Genomic DNA, 21,781 nt, shown 5'->3' on the forward strand with positions numbered 1-21,781 from the left:
TTTAAGATATGACACTTGGCAATTTAGCTAGGTACAGTTTATCCATGCACAGAAGAGAAGCAGCTTTCTCCACTTCCATCCTCCTGAACTGACCCTCAGAGAACTGAGCAGGAGAGAGGGAACAGAGGGAGATCCTTCAAGAGACAGAGCAGTGAGAGTAAAGGCTGAGTCCTACAGGCCACCTACTGCCTCCAGCTCTGCCAACACCTCCCACACCAGCACAGTTTTATAGAAATCAAAGTTAACCCTTCACAGAAGCTCTGGTTTTGCAGCTGTACATTTAAATTCTCTTGGTCAGAAGCTTTCCATAGCTCAAACATCCAGGAAAGATGAGAGAAGTAGTGCACGTACGTTCTACGTGTGCAAAGGCACAGAAGGGTCCTCGGGGACAGCTGCCAGACTGCTGCATATCATTGCATTTGGTGGATTTGTAGATCTAAGGGTGGGAAAAAAACCAAACAAAACAAAACAAAACAAAACAAAAAAAAAAAAAAAAAAAAAAACCAAACAGAAATGAATAGAAAATAACAGTGACCACCAGGTACAGAAGTACTATGAAGAAATTTGACAGCAAAGTAGGGACACAGATAAGAGGTGCAAAGGCCAGCAGAGCTCAGGGTGACCATTTCAGTGCTTTGCTTCAAAGAAAGGAAAACCCACTATAGTTCTGGAAACACCAAAATATGCCCATGACAGCTAGACCTCACCCAGAGACCAACCCACCACACACCAGCTCACCCAAAGGTCACCATCTGCCATGAAGTCCCTCAGACTCACTGGAAGCTCCATGGACATTACAAATGGCAAAAGGTAGGAAACAGCTGACAGATGACAGCACAGAAAGTTGCAGCCACATGTTTGCAAGGAAAATAACAAACCATTGACAAGGACTGTAGCAAATGGATAATTCCCTCTCCCCCCAGTTTGACAGGCGGTGACAATGGTTACTGTGCAGATACGGGCCCCACAAAGCTTTTCAACACTGTAACATGAAGCAGACTAGGAAAAGGTCTTAATTACACTTTCTGTAAGGATATTGGAATGCTCTGGGCATGCTCACAGCTAAGAGCTTGGTGGTGTTTAGTGCTATCGACATGAACCACAAACTCTTACTCAAGGAAACAGATGCTGTTTTCTCACATGCAGACCCACATTGTGTTTCCAAAGGACCCCCCTACCTGACACTGTTCCTACACTTGAGTTTTCCCCCACTTTTCTTACCTCCTCCCATACAGTCTATTCTGTCAAGCAGCTGAATTGCAGCTTACTCCCAACATGCAGCTTCTCTGTATCCCAGGACCACACTACAAGCAGCCCACACCCTCTCCCACCTGGCACAGTGATTTACTTTGTAAGACTGGAATGCTTCTGCATTTCCAAGGGGAGTGAGGAGGTTACTGTACCTCTGGGTGGAACTGCTGCTCTGTGCGAGTGTGGCAGTACTGGCAGGAGTCTCCATTTTCACACTTACTGGGATCTCCCCACTCGTCCCCGTGCTTCACACTGGGACACGGCGAAGATCTGTGCAAATAAGGAAGGAGGAAAAGGCATCAGACTCACAGGTGTGCTCTGAGCTTTGATTACTTTGGGTAGGTGGAGGGAGGTGATTTTCCCCCTCTGATCCACTCCTGGAGGACTGCATCCAGCTCTGGGTACCCCAACATCAGAAGGATGTGGATGTGCTGGAGCAAGTTCAGAGAGAGCCAAAAAGGGCTCTGAGGGTCCCTCTGCTCTGAAGCCAGGCTGTAAGCACTGGGGGTGCTCAGCCTGGAGAAGAGAAGGCTCCAGGGAGACCTCAGAGCCCCTTCCAACACCTAAAGGGGCTCCAGGAAAGCTGGAGAGGGACTTTGGCCAAGTGTCTGGAGTGCTAGGACAAGGGGGAATGGCTTTAAATGGAAAAAGAATAGGTTTAGATTAAATACCAGGGAGTAAATCTTCCCTGTGAGGGTGGTGAGGCTCTGGCACAGGTTGCCCTGAGAAGCTGTGGCAGCCCCTAGATCCCTGGAACTGTTCAAAGCCAGGCTGGATGGGGCTTGGAGCAGCCTGGGATAGTGGAAGGTGTTCCTGCCCATGGCAGGGGGTGGAACAAGATGAGCTTTAAGGGTTCGGTTCCCTTCCAACCCAAACCATTCTGTGATGTTACAATTCCTCAGTTGGGGACAGGTTTAGCTGCCCACCCTCAGCTGAATAATCTACTTGGCTGCTGCTTTCCCAGCCCCCACCCAGCTGCTATTGCATCTTCTCCCCCTTCTTCCAATTTCCCAATGAAAAAACCATGGCTTAATTCTCTATTTGAAACGAAATACAACTTGAACCAGCATAACAATATTAGCAGCTGATGTGATTAGTGTCAGAGACGCTGGGTCTGGTTTCTGTTTTGGAACTGCACCTTCATAGAAAGCTAAGAAGTTAATTGGCTAATCCTAAAACACATAATACCCTTACAGCAGTATGTTTCCAGGTTTATAGTGTGGCCATGTGGAAAAGAGGCTGAGTCAGGTCACTGGGGAAAAGGCAAGTCCGTTTTCTTTCTCCCAGCCAGGAACAGTTCCTTTTCCCAGATCTGAATTTTTGCCGTGACCTACTTCCCCTGCTCTTTATGCTCTTAACCATTCCCTCAAACAACAGCAGAGGGAAGCAGATAGCAGCACCAGCACAGCCACATCAGCTGGGGTGGGGAAAACACAGAAGTGAGTGGAGAGCACCAGCCAAGCTTTCACCTCTTCCCTTCCCAAAGGGCCCAGAGAGGGGCACAAAGCACATAGCTGCTGCCTGAAGACTGCCCCAATGGTTCTATTTCCCCTTAAAGCACTGAGATTAACATTCCTTTGATTGCTGCCTAATTTTTTTTAATATGGAATTTCAGTGCCAATTCAAAAATTTCTGTGAATGTTGGGGGTGGGGAAGAGAAGTGAGAACATCCCTGGTATTTTCTCTCCTGGCTTTCTGGTCTGCTCCTGTGTTTTTCAAAAAGGAACTAAGGAAAAGCCCCACTGAGACCACAACAAAAGCTCTGTTGTGTTGGAGGAAATGAGGGCCTATAATTTGGATGAAATGCGTTCAGGGAGACACAGCACACTGAAAAATCCAGTGACAGCTGAGTGACAGAACACCCTGGTGCCTCAAAAGCAGAGCCTTTAGCAGCTGGTTAAGAATGCATGTCCAGCTAGAGTCCCTCCTCAGGATCCCCATCACCAGGCATACACAACAAGCAGCCTGATGATTCTGAATCCTTTACCATGAACACATTGTTGGATGAGTTTGTTTCTAGATGGGGATTAAAACTTTCTTTTGTTTTCTCTTCCCTGCACTGCTTTCTAAAGCAGAGGTTTGTGTGGTAAGGGAAAGCCAGACACAGGTTCTCTTTGCTATAAAATCAGAGTTGCAACATGATTTAACAATTCATTTATTAGAGTATTGGTTACTATATATAGGAAAACTCTTTGTTTAGTTTGTTATCTTTCTGCTAGGAAGAAATAACAGTCCATCACACCTCTCAGTACATGGCTTGGAGATACACTAAAAACAACTATCTAGAGGTCAAAATCCTGCCTCCTGCACCACAGGTTTCCAATACACTGCACCATTCAGCTGGGAAGTACAATACCCAGGATCACAGTACCTGTATTTGTGTTTTCTTGGACTTCGTCTCCTGTCTTTGCTATTGTGGTAGTAGGGGCAGGCATAACCCTGGCGGCAGAGCCGGGGCGGCTTCTTACACTGCTCTGTCTTGTAGTTTCCCAACACGTATGTTGTATCTGCAGAAAAACCCCAATGAGTCAAGAGAAATGACCACAATCCATATTTACTACAGAAAAGTTTAGGACAGGAGCAGGCACTCCACAGAGACCAAACTTTCCCAGCCCCACAGTGACACTCACCTTGCCACCTTGGCTCCTCACTGAGGATTTTCTCTATCATGGCATGGCTGGCAGCAACTGCAGACTGACCCTCAATGCCTCCTTCAGATGTTGTCTGACCATTCTGTAAAGCTTCCATCGCCTGAAGCTCTCTTCAGGGACAGAGGTAAATGAACAAACAGATTGAGCAGAGGAAGAGTCAGATAAATGTATGTAAAAACTAACACACTGGAGCATTTGCTAAGTAGGTGCATTTCAGCCAAGCATGTTTTGTCAGAACATCTTTAGCTGAACAGCAACTGCAACAAAAATAAGTCTTCATTCCCTGGGAATTCCAGATTCACTGTTTTGACCTCCTCCATCAGATTCCAAAATGTGATCCTTTCCCCCATTTTGAGAACCCTCCCTTGAGGTTTTTCAGATTTGCCTTATTAGGAAGGGATATTTTGCCATCACTTCATTTCAGGCTGAAGCAGTACTGTCCTTCAGTCATCTCACTTTTCACTTGGGGTACATAAATTACCTTTTCCATCATCTCCTTGTTCATTTGGGCACAGAAATGACCCTTTTCCCAGGAGCCCCAGGCTCTACTGACCTGATGTCATAGACGGGTGAGCGCAGGTCGTGGGGCCCATGAGCAAAGGCGCAGTGCACTCCGTTCTTGGTGCAGTTTCCCTTAGAGTCTGTCTCATGGATGCAGATTCCAGTTTTGTAGTAGCGCAGGTGATACCTCCTCTCTGTGTCTCCAGTAGTTCTATGCAAGAAGGGACACCTGAGGAAGGAAGGAGGGGAGGAACAGACAAGGTTTAGCCACACAGGTGAGGGATTCAACTACCAGAAGACACTTTGCTGAGAGAAGATGCTGCAGTTGACACCACCTTAGCTAAGTCTGTCCCTTCTCCTATGCTGTGCCTTCCAACACCTCAGAGAACCCCCAAACCTGTCACTACAAAAGATGTGTTTTCCCTCTCTAAAAGAAAACTGGATTATTAATCCAGCAGCACCTTATTACTCAGAATGAGTGGTTGCCAGGGATCTGGAAAAGAGCAAGGATGTGGGACAAGGAAGGACAATTACAAAACTACCATTTTAACTTGTTTTGTTTCCCCTTTTAGGCAGAAGAACATTGAGAAGTAAAACAGAAATATGTAGTACTTCTACCTTGAGAAGTAAAACAGAAATATAACAAGATGGAATGGGCAAAGTTCAGATATTGCAGATCAAGGTAAAAATACAAATAAGCAAAGGTTCCTAGATGACAATGGCTTTCATTCACTGAGTCTGAGCCGTGTATCATCCAGTGACCTGGATCTCAGAAGCCAAAGCCCACAAACATCCCATTTCGAGTTCCTTCCAGATCTCTTCTAGCAAGGAAGAAAGTGCTGAAACAAGCCTCAGGCCTGAGGGACTATTCCATTCTGTTGTAGTCACAAAAACTTTGCTTAATCGAGTTGAAAAATTTTAAAAAATGTTTTGCCAATAAATAACATTTTTGTATGTTTATACTGGCACCACAAAAGGGAACTGAAATTCCATCTTTTTACAGCATCTCTCTATAAAACACTCTCCATATTTGACCACAGTTTGGCTACACTATTTATCCCACATCTGTCACATGGCTAAAGTCATATTACCGGGTTAACCCCTTAATTGCTGGGGTCTGCCACACACACAGCAGAAAGATTTGCGGTTTCACCCCAGTTAAACCTACTGCAGTCAGGGGGAGAGAATACCCAAAAAACCCAAACTCCTCCTCATGCTGCCTTTTTCTGGGTACCTCTCAGTTCTCTACTGGCTTCTCAAAAGTTCAGAAAGACAAAATAAACTGATATGAGTTAAAAAGCTGAGACAGATAACTCAGGGGGCAGACTGGAGGACAAAGTTTTTCACAGATTGAAGAAAGAGGAGGAACTAAGTTACCCTGCTAGTGAGCAGGAGCTGGGAGTCAGAGACTTAGAGAACAGTGTTTCCAAACTCATTTGTCTCATTGAGCTGTTTTTCCCACCTCAGCTTTGCTGAAGATGCTGAAGCCTGTGAGCACAGTAAGTTCCCAAGAGCTCAATTCCCATCTAAGTCACCCTCAGTACTGTCTCTGCAGCAGGCCTGGAGCACACGAGCTGCTATTCCAGATTTTACATCTGGTCTCGTGTTACGTATGTGACAAAGCTGCTTTACTGCTGACTTGCCTCATCTCTGCAAGAACCGTCTGGAATCATCACCTGGCCTGATCCCAAAAGCCTAATGCCTGAAAAGCAGGCTGCAGCCTTTACTCACTCATCTCCTTCGGGGCAGATTCCCGTGGTCTCATCATACTTGGTGCAGTAGATGTCGGGGCTGTAGTTGAAGGTGCCGTCGCGGCGGCGGATGGACCTGCGCCGGCGCTGGTTGACAAAGTGCCAGTGGAAGCAGGTGTAGGGCCGGTGCTGGGTGCACTTGTGCTGCACGAAGAGCGGGCACTGCTCCGTGCGGAACTCCTTCAGGTACCTGCAGGAACCGGGATGTCAGCTCCAGGGGTGAGATCCAGCCACCCACAGAGAGGTGTCTGCCGCCCTTCCCACACCCTCCCCGCTCCCCTCCCAGGATGGAGGCTGGGAGCTGCCCGTGTTTGTCATGGCAAGATATCCATTACACACAGGGATGTAACAAGAGCTGAAATCGCTTTCTGTTGGGATCATTTTGAAGAGGCTTTTCATGAGCTTAGGAAACATTTGTGAGAAAACAGAACTCTTAAGTACCTTTCTATCCCTTTCTAAATCTGTGACCTATCTGGGCAAAAAGGGGTTTCCTTCCTACATGCTCAGTTTAAAAAAAAAAACACAGAAAAAGAATCCCAAATAAAATACACTTCTTTGAGCCACATTTAAAGCTTCAAGTTACTGAGAAAGAAAGACTTTTAAAAGACTCTTTCATGCCTTACCCTCCTGCTTTAGCCCTGCTTTGTCAGTACATGGTCAATTACAAAATAAAAATTAACCCATTTCTCTCTTGCAGTCATATTAATTCAGATCTCAGTCTTGCAAAGTGGGATAACTATCCTCAAACTCCCACATGTTTATGTTGCTTTAATTTTAATATGTAATTCCCTGAAAGTACATGGCTTCTTTTATCCCGAGAACTAAAGAAGTCACAAGCTTTTATTTGTGACACTAATAACAGTCTCTAAACCCAGATTGTAGAGGATTACAAAATGGTTTAGATCAACATAATGATCTGACTGTGATCTGTGTGTAGGTGCTTACAAAATCCACGCTGCTGAAACCCACGGGCTGCCCTGTATTTACAGGGAACATCCAAACAGCTCCAGCAGCTCAGACCCGAATCCCACCAAGTCTGGTCTCAGAGGCACATCCAGGAAAAAGGCAGAAAACCTGGAGCATTCTGGTGTCTTATGTTATGAGGTCAGTGTAAACAGCGAGGACCAAGATTTGTAGGTCAGAAAAAAAAAAATACAACTATTCTGCTGGAAGCAACAGGGTGATATAACAGCAGATTCGGACTCATTTTAAACTGCATATGTACTCCAAGGCAACAAAAAGGAGTGTAGGAATTCATTCCCATGCCAGACAGTCTTTATCTCCTGTTTCTGAATAAATGGAAAGATGTCTGATGCCCAAAGACGTATTTACAGATCATATCACAGCACTAGGCTCATTCTGAAAGCAACATCTGTAAATAAAGCCTCCTTTCCTCTTTACCCCAGCTGAGGAGAAAGCCTCAGGAAAATGCACAGATTCAACCAAAGTGGTTTTATTTGTTTGCTATGAAGAGACAGTATCAGTGGCAAGAGCTTTCCTACACTGGATTTTGCAAGCATGAAAGGATAAAAGCTCTTCCTCTTCTTCAACCCCTAAATATGTGAGATTTGCAGGTTCCACTGCCTGGGATCTGCGAACGCCCGGGGCTGGAAGCCTCCATGGCCAGGGCTGTAAGCCCTTCTCTACCCAAGCCCATCTGTCCCCTGCAATCCAGAGTGGCTGGAACACTATCTGCACTGGGGCCCAAGGCTTAACAGCAGAAAAACCAGAGCCAGCTGCAGAACCAGGTCTGCTTGGCACAGGTGAGGGCCAACAACATCACTTTGTTCCTTTTCCCATTCGAAAATCCAGTTCCGTTCAAACAGAGATCCCTCCTTCAGCCACACCAACAATTAATCTGGAAACTGAAAGCTGTGGTAAATTCATCCATTCTCAAAAAGCTTTCTAAATTGTTGGAACAAGTACTTGTAGAAGGTGGAATTCCACAGATTATTTTATCTTATCAGCGCACTAGGAAGACTTGGAACAAAAGCGACTGTAACAACATTTTGGTTAGAAAGTGAATTAAGTAACCTTCAGCAGGACGATGCTGTTCACAGGTGATACAATCACCACCCAGTCGTTTTCACTCACACACCTCCACGTACACCTTAGAGACACGAGATTTGTGTTACTCCCATTTTACACATGGACAAACAGCAACACAGCTGGCTAGGAGCCCCAGGGGGTATCACACAGCAACCAGAATCCCAGACACAAACCAAGAGCATTTTAACTCCTCCATCCTCACCTGGTACTGGGCTTAAGTCCAAGAACAGCATCCTGAACCTCCTCAGTTCTCTGGAAACTAAGGGGAGATACCAGGCTTACACAATCTGGGTATGGAGCCCAGCACTCCACACTTGTGATAGGCCCAAATGAAACAATTAAAAATCTGAGAGTTTAACAGCTCCACAGTCAGCTGAGCCGAAGCTGCTTCCCTTCAGCAGAGAAGTTTAAAAACGTACACACTGACGAGGGATTTCAGTCTCTAGTGCCTCAATTGTTGCTGAAGAGGATTTGAAAATTAAATTGCATTTCATGATTGGCTAAACTCCCTGGAGAAACATTTATTGTAATGTTAATGAGAGATAATTACATAAGTAAATGGTTCACCTGAAAAGTGTTTAACACCTAACTTGCTTCATCAGAAAGTCGTTCTTTAATGGTCTCTATTAAATAAATGATGTCTCACTCCTAATTTCAAAGTAAGTCCTGCAAACAGGTACCACTGAGCATTAACTGTGCACAGTCACCTCTGCAACAGACCCAAGTGAGGGAAGGAGAGTTGTCACATTAACTCAGCCATTTCAAGCCTTTCAATCACTGCTTTGGGTTTTTCTTTTTTCCAAGCCACCACAACGTTTTAAATCACCCTCCTCCACAATAGCCTGAATGGTAAATTGCATTACAGCCCTTTATTTTCTCGATCCATGAAGTGAGTTTTGGCTCCTCTGGGAGAACAAAGACCACTCAACCAGCCACTTAGTATTAAAATATATAAAAGGCCTCTAAACCACGTGTGTTTTGGGAACACAGAGAGGATACAGAGCCTGCACCACCACAATGTGATGTCTCACAAATCAGAAAGCCATTAATATTTCAGGAGCCTCTTTGCAAAGGCTCTAAACAAAACATAGAGAACACTGTCATGACAGATCCTTCTGGCGTCAATGGTCTCCATATTTTTTTTTTCCAGAACAGCTGAAAAAGGGAATTTCAGAACAACCCTCATAGCTGAAAACATGTTGATAACTGGTACACATTTCATAGCATGACAGCCAAACTGTGTCTGTACAGGAACAGGAAATCCAGCAACGATAACTTGCATTTCTCAATTCCTCTCAGGAAACCCTACAGCCCTCACTTGAGGGGCAGAAGAATTATTACCCCTATTTCATACTGGAGCTACTTCTATATTTCTTTATACTTCTATACTTTATATTTACTTTGTACTTCTATATTTCTTTTTCTAAAAAAAAAGTAAGTATATGTTGTATTTTCATAGCCACGTAATTTTTAAAAAGTGGAAAGCACATAGCACTGTCTTCTGATACAACATTGACATGAACAGCAACACCCAGATTCCTGGAGGAAATGTTACCATTTATGAGCCCTAGTAAACAAAGATGAATGCAATTCTAAACAAATAGGACAAGACTGGCCAGAACAATGCAGATCAAAGTCCCCAGGCTGAGCTGAACTTGCTGTCAAACAGGACGGATGCTGCTGGAAATGAAAGTTTTTTCCTTGGGAAGACAAGAAGAGGATCTTGGAGTAGTTTTAGGAACCCCCAGAGACCAACAGGAGCAGCAAAGCATTAGAAAAATCTCAATGCTACTCTGCTGAAATTCCACTTCCTCGGGATGAGGGAAGGGGCAGTGATTATTCTGCAATTATTTACACTAGAGGGGAGGTGCTCACTGTCTTTAATTGCCAGTAGAAGCTCCAGTCTCCAGGGCAGGGTAGCAAGTGTTTACCTCTGCAGCTTGGAATTGCAGGAGTTCCCCCTCTGCCCTGGAGGAATGGAGCAGGAACCTGCTCTGGGAGCTGCAGGGAAAAAGACGGGTGCAGTGGGGGAAGAAGAAAAAAATTCAAACCTAAAAAAAGGAAAAAAAAAAAAACTAAGTGAGAACCCAAGAAGAATTTTTAACCTAGAGGTTTCATTTTTATCCTCCACAATTGCATCTGTGTCCTAGTCCCCTCCTTGCCTCCTAGTGTAGAGATCTCCTGCTTTTCTGCAGCTTTTCTGGTTGACACTGGTGTGCTCAAGCAGCTCAGTATGAGAGCATTCCTGCATCCATCCTGCTTCCAGGGCTGCAGCTTCCTGTCAAACTTGACCCAAGTCACACATGCAGTGCAGTGAGCTCAATTCAGGAAAATGTGCTGGTAATGCACAGCTGAGTTACAAATTCCACATAAAAGCCTTAACCCAAAGCTCCCAGAAATCACTGGAAGATGCACACTGATGCCAAGACAGCCACTGCTGTGTAACAGAGGGATCAGAAAGACCACGGAGAGAAACAATACCAAGGAGCAAGGAAATGAAAAGATTAAAACCAACTCCTCAAAACTCTTGTGGCTTCTGTGATGCAAAGCCAGGCTCTGCTTTACTTCCAACACCCCTCACACTGTCTGAGATCTTTATGGAGGTCCCAAGACGAGCTCCTCTCCTTCGCAGCTCTTCTTGCTCTTCCTGGTGAACCCCCTTTCTGCCAAAATTCCTCCTGGGCCCAAAGAGAGGCTCACAAGCAGGACCTGAACCTTCTGCAGCAGAATGACAGCAGAGAGAAAACCATGAGATGACATAACATTATAGTCTGGCTAATGCAGCCTAGGACACAGTCTGCAATGCAGGGCAGCAGTGAGATCTAACACCACCATCACCTCCATTCCACACACGGGTGGGGGGTGTTTACACCCCTGAAGCTGCTCTGGCACCTGGGCAAAAGCTCTGCTGAGAGGCTGTGGCAGCACTGCTGGTCTGTGTCACACCAGTGGAAACCATGAGCAGCTTTTACAGCAGGTCCTCACTCAGGGCACGGCCACTGGTGCTGGGGCTGAGCTCCCAGAGCTGCTCCTGGGGCACAGCCAACCCAGAGAGGGCAGCCCAGAACTGGGCTGCTCCCAAAGTCCAGTCTGCTGTGGGCACTTCACTTTGTTATTAGCATTAATATTAGAAATTAATAGTTCAGGGCTGTATAGAGATTCTCAGCCACTTGTCCAGAAGAGCCCCCAGAGGTAAATCTAACAAGAAATCTACAAATTAATTTTTAGGTTGTGTTTTGTTTTGGGTTTTGGTTTAGGGTTTTTTTTTCTCTGTTTCGTTCTAGTTTTTTTTCTTCAAACCAAGTCTTACACTCCTGATAAGATTTCAGATATCAAGGAGAAAATGCTCTTCTGCCATTATCACTTATTTTAGTCATGTGTGTCTTCTCTCAAAGTATTACACTGGCAAAAATCCCGGTTTACTGGCACAAAAGTACATGGCAATGCTGGGGACATTTGTTGGCATTTTTCTATCTGTCATGTCCTGCTGTTTCAGACAGAACTGCATGAGGCCATAGACCTCTAAGTCTCAGGTGGTCCCAGTTCATATCCGTCCTGAAAAATGGAGTCTGAGATGTCGCTGCTCTCAGCTGCTCATCACCTTTCCTCCTCTAGAAGCTCTGAGTGGCACTGATCTGTCCAGAGAGCAGGATGGAGAAAGTTTGCCTAATTCAGGTTTAAAAAAAAAAACAAAAAAACAAAACAAACACCCCTATATATATATATACACACACACATATATGTACATATATATATATATCCCAGCAGCTTCACTTAAAAATTTAAATTAGTGGTTTGAGCTAACACAGATAAAATTATCTGAAGCAAACCAGGGTGTGCTTATCCAACAGACTGTCTGCTCAGTAGACAGCATTGCAAAACCCAGGAGAAAATATCTAACTATAGATATTGATATTTCTAATTCAATAATGCTTATCTTTTGGGATTATTTTCAAAACTGCTATTTTCTTCTTAAGCTCAGAGAGCCACCAAACACAAGAGGAAAAGAGCTGTCCATATTAAATCAGCTCTCTAAATTCATTTCACCCTCATAAAATTTTATTGCAAAAGATGATATCAGACACACTTTAAGTAAGAAACCCATGACTCAATTATTTTCTTTTACTGAACTGTGGTATTCCAATTGAAATGAGTCAGTGGTGCATGACAGAATCTACTTATTCCAACAGGATACTCAATAAAAATCCTACTAATACACCTTTCATTTAACATATTACTGATAGAGAACACCCATGATATGCAGCTCTGACATTGCTCAGGAGGTTTTGCTCTTGGGGCAAGGGAGATGTTCCAGAATAAGTGAGATAAAAACATGGAGTTAAAGAATAGGATTGTTCAAAAATAATTTGGAGAGTTTTATACCAGCATTCACACAATGTCTTAGGAAATGCTGGCATTTCATTGCAAAGCTTCCTGACAGGGAACAGAACCTTCAATTCTCAAGATTTCTTGGAATTTGGGAGGAAATATAGGAAACAATCTGACTTCATAGAAGTTGTAGTTCCTTGCTCCTAGGGGTGGCACAAGTCAAGCAAACCCCTGAACCAGTAGCTGCAGATCTCCAGCAGCCTGGTTTACAGCTCTGCAATGTTTAGTGTCCTCCTAGTAAGAGCAGAAGTTAAGACAATTCTGTTTCAATAAATATTTTTTACTGACTGGCAGATGTAACTTAATATTAAAACAGAGCCTCACATGAGTCACTGTTGAATATGAAACAATAACAAACACTTTTAGCAGCAATCTTCAAAGTTTCAATCATAATTTCAGGAAAAATTCTCATCAAGTTCTACCAGGAATCTGTGTCAAGGCATGGTTTGGGTTGGAAGAGACCTTAAAGATCATCTATTTCCAACCTCTTGCCATGGGCAGGGATGCTCACCCACTAGATAAGGTCTATCAGCTACTGTAGCTCACCAATACTGAATATTTCCCCTTTTACCACATTTAATTGTATTTAGAAAAATAACATCATAGACCTGACCAAGCCCTCACAGTTCACACACCAAGCTTTTTGCATACTCCATGCACCACCTGGCACAAAAGGCAAACATCTCTCTCAGGACATCTCCAGAACCATCAGCCCACCTGCCTCTCCACACCCTCAGCAGCCAGGTGCAGTTCTGCAAACCTTGAAAAGATTAGAAAGCATTTAAATCTCAAAGAAAAACATAGGGATCACTTTATAAAAACAAAAGGCTGACTGTGAATGTGGGGAAGGAGAAAAGGATGAGGAAAAAGTTTCAGTAAGCTCAGATCTGTCAAGAAGATAGACTTCACATGCCTCAGTGTTTTCTTTATCACCTAAATAAATTGAACCATCAACTGGAAAAAGGTCACACACAGACAGCAGTGTGTGATTTTAAAGCTGTTAGATTTCCCCTCCTCCATTAGAGCTTGACAACAATGTCAGTCTAAGGGCAAATAAAGAAAGTGAGAGTTGGAGAGACTTATTACAGATGCATGGAGTTGGGTTTGTTTGGTTGCGGAGGTTTTTTTTTTTTAAGACTTCTTATAACTCACTGTGTACCTCAGCGGTCAAAATGACAACTGCTCACATCCATAACCCATTGCTCCCCCAGTTTTTGTTGTAGAAATAGGTAGGCATCACTCAACTCTTCCATTTTCTCAGCATCTCAATGACTTAGCAAGCAAAGTTGAGCTGGATGCTTCTGAAAAAATAGAAATGCAGAGCATACTGCAGAAGGTGAAATACAAACTGCCAGACTACAGGAAACTGAGGATAACACACCAAAATGCACACAGTCACATCCAACATTAACCTGATCCCTACTGGAGCTCCATTTCTGGATTTCAAAGGAGACCAGGGGCTGGACGAGAACACAGTGAATTTATTTCATCTGTGATGAATGAATTCTGTATCACCAATACTTCATAGATAACTGAGTGACTGCAAAAGTTCAGGCTAAAAATAACACGTGTTGGCAACTATCAGAAACCATCAGGATGTTTTTCAATTAGAAGGAAAAAGTCAGACAGACAGTTGTGCCTTGTCTACACTGAAAAATGAAGGGAAAACAGAGAAGTGTGGTGCTGACCCATCACGGGAAGACAGATTTGCACCAGCTTCAGGCAAAACATTGTTCAGTTTCCAGTTATAGCAAAAATGGCTTTGTTTGGAGAGAAATGCCACGGGGCAGACGAGAAGCTCATCAACACTGTCCTGATGAGGAACAAAAATCAAGGCTTTCAAGCCAGAGCTCACTTGATAAAACCCACATTTATCACATTTGTGAGCAGCCAAGACATGAGCTCCACGAGTCACAGCTGTGTTCCTGCCCTGGGTGTTGGGGAAGAGCTCCTTGCTCAGACTTCCTGGGAGCTGTGCATCCCTTTGCTTGGCACCTCTTGAGTTGTGTCACTCAAAACCCAACAAATAAAGCAATTTGAGTCATTTTTTTGGTGGTGTGCTGTCTTTAAAAAGCAGGCACTTGTTGCATCAGCAGACCATGAAATGTATGTAACCAAGTCATACCAATCAAATCCATTTCAAACACAAGTATTTGTTTACACAGAGCTTTCACCTTTTTAATTAAAATAACCCAAGCACTGGCAAAGGCAAACACTTAATGGCACTACATTTCAGATGCATTTCCTTAAAAGCCATTCACCAAGATCTAGAATTCTGCATAAAGCCTTGAACTTACATTTACATTTCCTTGAGTTAGTTATCCTTTTTTTCCCAAATTACTTGGCAATGAATATGCATTAGACATGACCTCGAAATTAACTCAATATTTAGGCAGTTCATGCAATGTTTTCAACACACAGTCCATTTTTCCAAGTTTAAATGACATATTTGCAATTTGACACCGTTAGTTTATGTAAACTGTGCCTAAAGCACACTTTGCTGTTTTCAAACGTGGATCACCCTGATTGAGACAACCCTCATCCCTCTCTGGGCTGGTTTTTGCTCCACAAGTATTTAGTTGTCATTAATCCTTCCCTACAGCACCTGTGTAAGTGCTGAGTCTATGAAAACAGGATCATATGGAAATAATTATTTTTCAGGAACATGGGCTGAGCCTGTTGCAGGGCAAACACTGGAGCTCACTGCATCCACACAGCTGCACACTGCTGAGGGTCTGTACCTGCTTCAGTGGTCAGCACAATGTAGCAACATATGCTTAAATATGAGCAGTTAAATATTTTACTACTAATTACTTCACAAAAAACATCCATCTCCAGACTTATCTATTATGGTCATTTATTCAGCTTATAGCCAGGTAAATTTTCTCTCTTATATTAAATCATATATTAACTCATATTATCCCATCTCTTATGGATGGGATGGATGATGCCTCTTTATCCCAGTGTTGGTGTTTGTAGCCTCAGGCAGGTGGGATTAACACACACCAGGTTTGGCACAACAAATTAAAGTCTGAATAACACCTGATGTCCTGTGCTGTAAAAATTAAAGTTTCAGTTTCCAGCAAATGTTTTTAACCCGCTGTACTTCTCTCACCACCAATTCAAGCACTAACAAAGCCTACCCAGGGCTTACAACTGTAGAAACACCAGGGAAGGCTGGGAACAGGGCTGGGCTGTTTGAAAACTTGTGTTACTCACTCTGCTAGTTCCCTAAAACAAAACATCCCACATGCAAGAATTCATAATGGGCAATTCAGAAAAATATTATTTCCATACAAGCCGTTCCACAGCTCAGGCTCTCAGCTGCAGATTGTTATGAGCATTTTTAGCCAGCTAAGCCTCAACATTTTGTCTCACAAGAGGTGCTTTGGAAACAGAGCACAGTAGCCTTCCCTCTCCTGGACATGCCAAGACCCCCATGATTTAACACACAGCTCACAGATCAGCTGCAGCCCCACACTCACAACAGTTTTAACATAGAATATGAGCTGTTTGAAGGGCTGTATTCACACAGGACCAAAACCAGACAACCAAAGCTCCACATGACATGACAGCTCTATAGTGCTCTCACCCAGCCCAATCTCCACTGGAAATTAAATAGCATCTGCTTCTTCTCAGGTTAAACACCAACCAGATTTGCAGCAGCCTCTTTGGAAAGGCTTTCATTTGTGAACAGACATTTTCTGCTGTGAGTTTGAAACAAAACACAGTGATTATCTAACAAGCATCAACCTGCATCCATACCCATGTGCCAGCACAGAGATAAAAGCCAACACTTACTGGTTGATTTTGAAGAATCAATGTCAACCATTCAATCGATTTTCTTTTCTGCTCAGCACTCAAATCAGACTTCATCTGTGCCTGCTGTGGCCCAGTGGACTGGATTTCAACCCCCCACACAGAAGGCACACCTCTGAATAAATGTCCTGCACACTCTGGTGTCCAAAGAAGCTCCACTGCATGTTGACACCTCTCCTCCAAGGGGAAAGCAGGCAAACCCCAGGCTGTGCCACAGCCTCTCACTTCCCACTTTGGCTAATCGATGCACTGATAAATCTGGTGGCACTTTCATGATATTTTCAATGTGCAAACAATATTTTTTTGTTGTTGCTGTAAAGCTGCACAGTTGTCCTCAGGCATCTGCTGTTTGTATTTCTGCTGTGACAGTAACAGTCAAGTGCCATCAATGAAAACTCATGGTCTATTGAAAACTTTAGAGGAGAAAAAAAAAATCACCTCAGAGCACACTGGGTGTGGACTGACAGCTTCTTTTTAAGCTGTGGTGACATGCTGAAGACAAAGGATAACAAAAAATACTGGCTTTAATTCTTTTTTTGCAGTTCATAGAATACTGACTTTAATACTGACTTTAATTCTTTTTTTTTTTTTTGCAGATATTCGTATTTTCAGCCATTCCATTCATAGAACGGCTTGAGTTGGAAAAAGACCTCAGACAGAGATCATCCAGTCCCAACCCCGAAGTTCTGGTTCCAAGTTCATCCAGAATAGTTTCAAAAAACTAATTCCCTTTTCATATGGCCATGGCTGCATATTAATCAAAACAAATTTTAGGCCTACAATGATAAAAGGCCATCCCACCTTAATTTCTTAGCTGCACTTAACAGTGCCATCAGTCTTATGAAGGCAGTACATGCTCTGCTGAAATGGATTTGCAATGTTGACCAACAGATAGTTAGAGATGGTATGAGATTTTTCGTATTTGACCACAAATTCCGTACAAGTTTCTTCTCTACCACTGTTCTGACAACTTCATTCAATTAAATGTCTCTTGACTTCTAATAAGAGATAAGAATCAGGCCAATATTGAGCATTTCAGTAATCTGGCTCTTTTATTGCCATCACTGCACTTTAATGCTTAAAATTGCTTAAAATATTTATTTCAAATAAAACCTAGAACTTTCCTTGTTGTAAAAATCACCTCCTAAACCTGAATGAATACTACAGCAGGGTGAGGGTCTGTGAGTCAGAAGCTGCACCAGAACTAAAGGAGAGAAGGAATTGTTGGTATTCATTGCAAGGGAACATTCATTCCAACTGATATTTCAAATGTCAAGCTGGTATTAACTGCATCAAGCACTGATCAAAATACACAAGACAAGAGATTGCTGAGAAAATCATCACAAGCATCTAAATTGGCTGTCATCACTAGGAGGAGCTTGGGAAGGTACGAGCCTTCAGCATTTCCCTGTGCACCCTTCTGCTGAGGCTCCTTATATTTGATGCCCTGATATAAAAGACAAACTCTCTCTCAATAAATGAGAGGGGACAAAAGGTAGCTAAGAAATAGCACTTGCTCCAGAGCCTGCTGGCACGTGACCACCCATTAATTTAGGACACTGGGGGGGAATTGCTGGCTGGCTCTGTGCACACACAGCTTTCAGCAACAGCTCTGTACCTGATTTGCTGAATGTTACAGAAAGTTTATAGAGTACATAAATTCTTTGTAAGATAGAAAGTGCTGTGATTTCCTCCCTCTTATAATTCACAATTTCACCAAAATCCAGTTTAAAGTGGAAACTGATACAATATTAAAAATCAATGACAATTAGACCCAAAAAAATCTTAGCTAAAGTGATGTAGGTGACTCCTGGGCAAAGGGACCAGGTAACTTCTCACCATCTCTTCCAGCCTATTTCTGCTGCATTCAAAAAGATTTATGAAGTTTTTAAAAGCAGAAAGTTAATGGAAGGAACAAAAACCTCTCCTCAGCATCCTCTGAAAGTGAACACAGCTCCTCATGTCCTGACAAGCAGGTTTCCACGAGCCTCGACACAGCAATTAAAGATATTATTGCCTTTTTATTTTGCTCCTCTCTCGGAAATTACAGCTCCTTTACCAGGGACCACAGAAGGGCTGTATCCCTGCCCAGGCTCAGCCTCAGCATTAACACAGTCCTCAGTGACAGCTCATGCTAATATGCCACACAATAAGTGTGATTAACTGATGTCCTGACACATTCCCTCCTGCCACGCTGTCACAGGGGCAGGGACACGCAGCAAGCAGCCAGACAGGGATGCTGGAAGGCTCTGCAGGAAGATTTTCCTGACAGCACTGGTCAGACCCTCTGGAATAAGAAGAATCAGTGTTTCAGCTGCTCCTAGAAGATAGTAAAATCTTTTTCTGGAGGAAGAATAGTTCCAAAGACAATAAAATGCTGTAATTCCAACAGAATGTTCCTTAAAATGAAGCCACGTGATGTAAAAAATACTAGACCATACATAAACTTTCAAACTGAGAAATATTGATATAATGGGAAACTCTAAGTTCTGAGGTTCTCAGGATCATAGAGCAGATAGAATTGGGAGGGACCCACAGAACCAGCAAGTCCTCAACTTTATAGAACAATTATTAACCTTAATATTGCCTCCCATGCAACAAAAAACTATCCTATATGCTAATGTAAGGAACAGATAATCATCAACATAATACTTTTTATTACATGAAAAATGAAAGAACCATCTTCTACATTGAAACAATTCCACACCATTGAACCCCTCTCCTCTTTCACAGAATTTTGGATTTTTGAAACACCAAACCTTGCCAGACCAAAACTAATTCTAAGAACATCACAGCGGCACACAAAGGTTTCTGCTCTGCAAAATATTGATATGACACTTCTAGAACAGTTATCCATATGTGAATTCCCTGTCAGACCGATATCCAGAAGTACTCAAGAAGTGGGAATGCAGCAGGCAAACCACAGGTCCAGCCCCACTTCAACAGGAGGGAAAAACTCCTTTTTGCCCCAACACATTTGGGGCACACATTGGGCCCAAATTCCCTCACCAGCTCCTCTCAAGCTGGAACCTTTCAACACTCAGCCTTTGAAGAACCATAAAATCTAAAATGTTATTTTCAGCACATGTGTTTGGTGGTGAGAGCATACTGTGAAGGCAGCTCTTCCTGTTCACACTCCAGCACTTTATATTTCCAACTTCCTGTACTATTCACACTTCCTAATAACAGCTGGCAGTGGACGTGCATTCAGTGAAGCTCACACAGACTCAAAAAATACCAATAATAATTATAATAACCAGCTGATACTTTCCTGATAAGATGACATTTACAGGTAATGATGTAGTGGACCACTGGAAGTCCCAGGTTTAAAAGTATTGACTCACTCTGTGCTTTCCTAAGGGTATTATCTTACACTGTATATAATACAATAATAACATAATGTATTCTACATCTTCTGTGCTTTATTACCAAATCTGAAACCTAAAAACACTTGGGTTTCTTTTTGTTGTTTTTGTTTTCTGGGTTATTTGGGTATTATTTTTTCTTTGCTTAATTTTGTGTTTTGTTTTGTTGAGGTGGCTTTTTTGTTTTGTTTAAACAACAGGTCTAGTTTCTATAACTTGTATAAGTCCATACCAGCTTATTGATCTAAGGGTTATCACCAGTAAAACCAAAGCAGAATTAGGGCAGCAGTTTGTTATTTTAAGAGTCCTGATGGTTTAAAAAGAACACAAAAGGTTTCTAAAAACAATTTCCAAAGCCTCAACTCGTGCAGTAGGGTGTGAAGACCACCCAACTCAAGCAGATCAAATGTATAATCTGACAGACTGTGCAGGCAAATGTTATGGGACCTGGAAGAGCAAACAGCAACCCTGAAAAATTGTTAGCTACACATCTGGTTTTTGGTTTTCTTCCCACAGACACTCAGACTGCACCTCTGAGATCAGACATGTCCTGTTTGCTCTGCCAGTGGTAAGACACTGACCACTGATAAGGAGATAAGGATTACTCTGCTATGACAGATGCTCTGAGTGCGTTTTTGAGTAAGAATTCACATGTACAATTTTGAGAGAAGATTTTAAATAAGCACACCTATGGTCTTGGTATTTTTACTTCTTCTTCACCCACATTTCCACTGCTGTCCTAATCTGAGTTCCTATTTAAGGCTGAGAAATCAGCAGACAAGGCACGATGCAGACACAAGAATGTCTCTGATTTCAGTCATAGCCAAAGTATTGCACCAGCTCCATTTTCATCCCCATTTACAATGTCCCTCATTCGAGTTCTCTGGTCTTTCAATGCCTAAATGGCACCAGAATGCTTGCAAGACAAAGCTTGGCTGAGCAGCAGCCAGCAGTCACTACACCACAGCCCAGCCAGCCATGTGGATGCAGCTCCAGCACGACTCACAGGGCATTAATCCTTCAGGAATTTCCCACAGTTCCTCTCCTTGAGCAAAAGGAAAGACAAGTTCTTTGCCTTTGATGCTGCAAAGGCATAATCACAAAGCTTATCTTGATGCACTGCAAAAGAGGACAGGATGTGTTCCCAGGCATCTCACCCAGATCTCAAGTGAGGGTACACGGAATCCTGAAGGTCACTTCCATGGGGGCTGCTCATATTTGAGATGGGCACACTCAAGAGAAATGTCTTGAGTAGCAATGACTTGAGTTATGCACAACAAATCTGTGTTCCAAAGAGTTTATCACTGAATCAGAATGTTTTCAAAGCTCCTTGTGAGCCTGTGTGCTCTGAATGCTCCAGACTGAAGGGACTCCCTGTTTTTTTATTAAATGGGTTAATTTATCTCCACCTGAACGTTTGCTTTCCTGCAGAGTTATTAAACTGTCTGACTTTCAGGTGAATGCACAGTGAACAAAAGGGCTGCTCCACTTTCACTTATCTAAATTCTGCCAGATCAATAAACAGCCAAGCAGTGGAAACAATCTTTATAATTCACAATTAAGGCATCAAGCCTGACTGAAACCAACCACACTGCCAGCAGCCGAGCAGAGGAACCACACCAAAACAAAACTACCCCAGAGCACTCTGTGCCTACAGCTCCAGTGACTGAGAGCTCACTTTCAGTTTCTTCCAACTCAAGTCTACCCACAGGAGCAGATACACATTAAAGACAGAGGTACCTGCAGAAATAACAAGCTAGACAGAGCTGAGAAACGCTGCAAAACCAATCCTCAGCTGAGGTTTGACAGAGTCAGCCCAAATGAAATCCACTTCCCATGCAGCCCCTGCAGAGCACATCACCCCAGGCTGATCCCAGCCTCTAGGAACCCCAGGAAGGAGCTGTCTCACCCCTTTGTTCCCAGGAATTTGCTGCTCTCATCCTGCTACCGGAGCTGCAGGATCACAGAAATCAGCCGCATGCAGGAACATCTAATCCAGCACCCA

The 21,781-nt window shown here is 43.2% G+C and overlaps 2 protein-coding genes across 6 annotated transcripts in view; one reads left to right on the forward strand and one right to left on the reverse strand.

Annotated features, from left to right (window-relative positions):
• The window catches only part of CASKIN2 (CASK interacting protein 2), a 648,645-nt gene that overhangs the window by 317,127 nt on the left and 309,737 nt on the right, over positions 1-21,781 (forward strand). The gene's annotated exons all lie outside the window — the stretch shown is intronic.
• Positions 1-21,781, reverse strand: part of UNK (unk zinc finger) — a 42,632-nt gene that overhangs the window by 17,992 nt on the left and 2,859 nt on the right. For all 5 annotated transcript variants that reach the window (XM_030962097.1, XM_030962094.1, XM_030962096.1 and 2 more), the window contains exons 2-7: positions 6,135-6,344; positions 4,456-4,632; positions 3,882-4,012; positions 3,623-3,758; positions 1,404-1,521; positions 352-436 (exon numbers count right to left, since the gene is read on the reverse strand). In XM_030962097.1, the coding sequence (XP_030817957.1) occupies positions 352-436; positions 1,404-1,521; positions 3,623-3,758; positions 3,882-4,012; positions 4,456-4,632; positions 6,135-6,344 (857 nt within the window). The remainder of the gene's footprint in view (positions 1-351; positions 437-1,403; positions 1,522-3,622; positions 3,759-3,881; positions 4,013-4,455; positions 4,633-6,134; positions 6,345-21,781) is intronic.

Source organism: Camarhynchus parvulus, chromosome 18 (genome assembly GCF_901933205.1).
Source record: "Camarhynchus parvulus chromosome 18, STF_HiC, whole genome shotgun sequence".
Taxonomy (NCBI): Eukaryota; Metazoa; Chordata; class Aves; order Passeriformes; family Thraupidae; genus Camarhynchus; species Camarhynchus parvulus.